Source organism: Conger conger, chromosome 15 (genome assembly GCF_963514075.1).
Source record: "Conger conger chromosome 15, fConCon1.1, whole genome shotgun sequence".
Classification (NCBI taxonomy): Eukaryota; Metazoa; Chordata; class Actinopteri; order Anguilliformes; family Congridae; genus Conger; species Conger conger.
The window spans coordinates 4,648,409-4,654,006 of NC_083774.1; the positions used below are offsets into that span (position 1 = coordinate 4,648,409).

At 48.1% G+C, this 5,598-nt stretch overlaps 1 protein-coding gene across 1 annotated transcript in view; it reads right to left on the reverse strand.

Annotated features, from left to right (window-relative positions):
- Positions 1-844: 844 nt before the first annotated feature.
- The window catches only part of ldlrad3 (low density lipoprotein receptor class A domain containing 3), an 85,752-nt gene continuing 80,998 nt past the window's right edge, over positions 845-5,598 (reverse strand). The window contains exons 5-6 of the mRNA XM_061222567.1: positions 5,137-5,524; positions 845-2,593 (exon numbers count right to left, since the gene is read on the reverse strand). Coding sequence (XP_061078551.1) covers positions 2,443-2,593; positions 5,137-5,524 — 539 coding nt within the window. The 3' untranslated portion in view covers positions 845-2,442. The remainder of the gene's footprint in view (positions 2,594-5,136; positions 5,525-5,598) is intronic.

Below are 5,598 nucleotides of genomic sequence, written 5' to 3' on the forward strand. Positions count from 1 at the left end.
CTCCAGGGACAGGGTTAATTACCACTGCCCAACATAATGTTGCAGTTCACATAGAGAACGGCATAAATGTTAGGGATAATTATGCAATTGAGGACAGGAGTTGGTATGAAATCCAGCAATGGATACGGCCCTCTTTGCCCACCTCTGACATGGAGAGAAAATCCACGAAATAGAGTCACTCCTGGTCCTGCTGCTGGTCACTGCAGTTTCCTAAACTCCCTCTAGGAGATCTACCGCTCCAGAACTACCATCCTGAAGGTTTCCACTTTCTACCCCAAACAAAGCTCACCTCATTCAACAGCTAGAGATGGCGTTGAGCTGCTAATTAGCAGAGTTGCGTGTGGCGAATTTGGGTTGAAATGAAAGCCTGTAAGATGGACGTCAGATCTCCAGGAATGGGTTTGGGAACCGGTAGCAACCAGGTGGACAGTAGGTGGCAGCTGAAGCCTGCACTGGCACCACTCTGCTCTGGTTCTGGTTCTGGTTCTGGTTCTGTCTCTGGCTCTGGCTCTGGCTCTGGTTCAGCAGCCTGACACACTCGCGCAGTGCGTTTTTAATCCAGTCTGTAATTAAACCGGTCCCTGCTCACAGACGGGTGTGGAGCTGCTCGTTAATTAACACCTCAGGAGACACCAGCACACCCTCCTTCTGCATGCAGAGTTCTTACGGTTTCTTTTTTTTTTTTTTACAGGATGGCAAAAAATAGGAGATAGCACTACCCCTCCTCCCCCTTACCCAAACCCCCCATGTTATCACCCCTCCACCCTCTCCCCCCGCCAAACCTCCCACGTTATCACCCCGCCACCCTCTCCCCCCGCCAAACCCCTACTTTATCACTGTGGGTGTTAGTCTGACAGTAATCACATATTTCCTTTACTGCAGCAGAGCTGGTAGAACTTAAAGAGAAAAGGGCTTTTAGATTGGGCTGAAAAGTGCCTTTCCCACCGTCAAGTCCAATAAGGGAAGTGCTTTCAGATCGGCCTTGAACATAACTGCACTTCTCCGCGTTGTTTGCGATCGTGTTCGTGCGTCAAAGCGGTTTGAGGAGAATTTCTCTGATGCTGCTCACTGATTCTAGAGAGTACCTAACCATGCAGCACAGCAAGGCCTTTACAGACAGCAATGCTGTGGGAAAAAAACAACCTTTAAATAGCTTTGGTTTAAGTTCTTCCGATATAAAACCTCTACATTCTGCCTCCACTACAGGTTTAAATAACAATGATCGGCTTGCAGGATTCTGGTGGATATTTCTGACAGCCTGGCTGAATTAATTCGTAATTAAGTGCAGGTAATCCCTAACGATTTGTTAATGAGATTAGCGCGGGTACGCGAATGCAGAACGTCTCTGTGTTCCCCTAAGAAATGTTGATTGTGTCCTTTGAAGGCACATTGTGTAAACATCAAACTTTAATTACCTGGTCCAGTTAAAGTACCTCCCTTCCTGCAAATGCCAGATAATAAATATGATTTGGTTCTGTACTTTACATTGTAATATCAATGTATTTGAAATAAATGTTTCAAATATCCATCAAAATCCTACAAGCCTGCATATTATTTTACAATTATTTCCACAATATACATGATATGATCTTTCAGAACACTGGTAAAATATAGTGGAAACTTCTACTAATAAAAAGCTACTGATATGTAACCGAATATTCGTACATGATTGAGAAAGCTGGGGAAAGCTGATGTGCGTTTTTTTCTGGCACACCTGTACCTGCGCAAGGCTGAAATGTCTCCCCCTGGTGGATATGGAGATAATAACACTGGCCACTGTCTGGAACAGCTCTGTCCTGTGTCCTAGACTCCAGTCCAAGTGGACTGTGGAGAGAAATGTCTCCCCCTGGTGGATATGGGTGATAATAACACTGGCCACAGTCTGGAACAGCTCTGTCCTGTGTCCTAGACTCCAGTCCTGACGGACTGCGGAGAGAATGTCCTTCACTGGACCGGGCAAACTTCACTGAAGCTGTAGGAATTGTTCGTTGGCAGTTGGGAGTTTTGACCGGACTCCACGAGGGCACTGCCTAAGAGAACGCAATGATGGTGAGTCCAGCAATACATTGCAGCGGGAACCAAAAATGGCTTCTCCTGCTTTCTCCTTCACCCTGCCCCACACCCCCCCCACCCCTGGGTGTTCAGCAGCCATGACTACATGTAGGGCAGGGTGCATCTCCATGTCCCCTAAAAACCAAAAACATGGGCTATATCACAGGCAATGCTTGAGGAGAGTGCAGCACAATGCCCTATGGGTAAGGGGGTGAGGAGGAGTTTGATTTAGTTCCCATATCCAAACTCTTTCCTCAGGTGCCCGTAGCGTGGTGGTGCCCCAGGGCTCCACCCTCGGTCCCCTCTCCAGTTCGTGCAGCCTTTCGGAGTCCGCCCCCCCCGCCCACCGTCTCTGTCACTTATGTACAAGCAGTCAGGTAGGGGGTGGGGCTACAGCTGCTCAGACTCCTCCTGTGGGCGTGGCCTGGGGGTCGCCGCGGGCTGTGATTCGTTGGCTTCATACGGGGGCAGGTCCCGCTGGGGTGGTGTCCCCCCGTCGGGGGGGTAGGGCGGAGGCGGGAGGTCAAACCAGGGCGGCCGGCTGCAGGGGCGAAAGAAGAAAAGCATGATGGGAAATCTTATTCAAGTAATAAGTACCGAGATGGCAGCTGAGAGAATACTATTTATATACTTGCTTTTAATGACAATGGACTCCCAGTGAGTGCTATTTTCAAAATGGACTCTGAATCAGTGGCCAACAGGCACCGCATAAACACCATCACTATGGTTCTATGAGTCATGCTTTCCTGGGATTTCTTGACCTTTTATATTTTCAGGTTTTATCCCCCCGTAGAAAACACGGATTTGTTTCCTCAGCAGTTCTTTTGTCAGCATGTAGGCGAAAAAAACTGGCAGAAACACAAGATGTGTGTTTGGGTAAAACTGGTCCATCAGTGTTTCCGGGGGTAACAAGCAGAAAAGTAGCAGAAATCCTTGACAGAATGAAAAGTTCTTTTTACTGTAATAATATCCTGAGATACTTGTTTTTTTTTACAGCATGTTCAGTGACTGAAGTCTGCAGCCAAGTAAAAACATCCAGTATCTCTTATTTATATCATTTCCATTGTTTTGTTTGTTTCACCTCCAACTCCTTTTCTATTTCCCAAAATGCCTTTTCCTCTATTAATTACAGCAACAAAAAAAAGTGAAGCACCTTATTAAAAAAACAAACAAAAAAATAAAATAAAATGAAAAAATATATATATATCTTCCTGCCACCCCCTCTTGGTAGGTCAGATTTATTTTTGTTATGCTTTTTTAATGATTACATTTGGAATTTCAATCCTTGGAGAGAGAGAGAGAGAGAGAGAGAAAATACAATGAAGCGTTTTGAGAGGCAGGTAACAGAAACCAAAAAATAAAATAAAATAAGGGAAACAACAGTAAATTAATAAATAAATGAATAGAATAAATAGAAACCCACGCAACTCTGCCACCTTCCCTGGTCCCATCCCCTGACCATAACCCATTTACATTATTGGCATTTGGCAGACGCTCTTATCCAGAGCGACGTACAGTTGATTAGACTAAGCAGGCGATAATCCTCCCCTGGAGCAATGCAGGGTTAAGGGCCTTGCTCAAGGGCCCAACGGCTGTGCGGATCTTATTGTGGCTACACCGGGATTAGAACCACCGACCTAGCGTGTCCCAGTCATGTACCTTAACCACTACGCTACAGGCCCCACCCCTCCCCACCTCCCCACAGCAGTGCGTCATAGGCATGTAGGTGGAGCCCCATGACTCTATGACTCTATGACTCTATGACTCTATGACTCTATGACTCTATGACTCTATGACTCTATGACTCTATGACTCTATGACTCTATGACTCCATGACTCCATGACTCCATGACTCCATGACTCTATGACTCTATGACTCTATGACTCTATGACTCTATGACTCTATGACTCCATGACTCTATGACTCTATGACTCTATGACTCTATGACTCTATGACTCTATGACTCCATGACTCTATGACTCTATGACTCTATGACTCTATGACTCCATGACTCCATGACTCCATGACTCTATGACTCTATGACTCTATGACTCCATGACTCCATGACTCCATGACTCTATGACTCCATGAAAGCTTGAATAATAGACTAACTAACTAGAGTAACTGGCCAGAATACCTTGCTGGTTATAATAATTTTATTTCATTTCATAGGCTAATGGTGTTAGCTGTTGTTAGCCACGGCCTCCTTGGCAAGTAAATACAAGTGCAAATCCATGGTTTAAACCTTGTGTTCTGTGTGGAAAGCCACACGGCAGCTTTCTGGTATTTAGACTTTAATATATGACAATGTTTTGTGATCATTTAAAGACTAGTAACTGACCGCTTCGTTCAGTTCCCATGGTAAGTCTGCCAAACTTACCCCCTCTGTGGTTGAGCCTGGAGAGATTAGGATGTTTTTGTGGCCGTGTCTGCTCTTGCTGACTGGATCTATAGCCCTTTCTTACAGAAATGAATTATTCTGAAAATATACTAAGAATTCTGCAACACTCCAGAATGTATGGGCAAATTTATATCAAATAGGTTTCAGACCATGGCAACATATCTCAAAAAGATAAAAAACATAATAGTTTCAGAAAAGTCTACAATCCAAAGGATGGGGCAGCCTGTAGCTGAGTGGCTAAGGTACATGACTGGGGCAGCCTGTAGCCTCGTGGCTAAGGTACATGAGTGGGGCAGCCTGTAGCCTAATGGCTAAGGTACATGAGTGGGGCAGCCTGTAGCCTAGTGGCTAAGGTGCATGACTGGGGCAGCCTGTAGCCTAGTGGCTAAGGTACATGAGTGGGGCAGCCTGTAGCCTCGTGGCTAAGGTACATGACTGGGGCAGCCTGTAGCCTAGCGGCTAAGGTACAGGACTGGGGCAGCCTGTAGCCTAGCGGCTAAGGTACATGACTGGGACCTGGAAGTTTGGCGGTAGCCACGATAGAATCAACCCAGCTGTTGGGCCCTTGAGCAAGGCCCTTAACCCCACACTGCTCCAGGGGGGGATTGCCCCCCCCCTTGCTTAGTCTAATCAACTGTCAGTAGCTTTGGATAGAAGCGTGTGAGCGAGGCCGGGCGCGTACCTGGCGTCCAGCACAGCCTGGGAGTAGGACGGCGGGGAGTCCAGGGGCACGCCGGCGGGCAGCAGGGCCCCGGAGAGCAGCTGCAGGCTGGAGGCGGTGCCGAAGGGCCCCGGCGGGGAGCCGGGGCTCAGGCCGGGGTGGTGCTGCGTGCGGTCCAGGATGACGAGGCGCGACAGCAGCAGGGGCTGGTGGTGGTGGTGGTGGTGGTGGCCCCCCCCGCGGACCCCCCGGGGCAGGAGAACGCTGCGCTTCCTCTGGTGGTGCAGCACCAGCGCCAGCAGCACCACCACCAGGATGAAGACGACGGCGCTGCCGATCACTGCGTACGTGATGCTGGGGTAGTACCGCAGCCGGTAGTCCAGCGTCACAAAGTCCTGACTGGGGGCCACTGCAACACACACACACACACACACACGTTAATACACACATACACACACACACAGCGTCACAAAGTCCTGACTG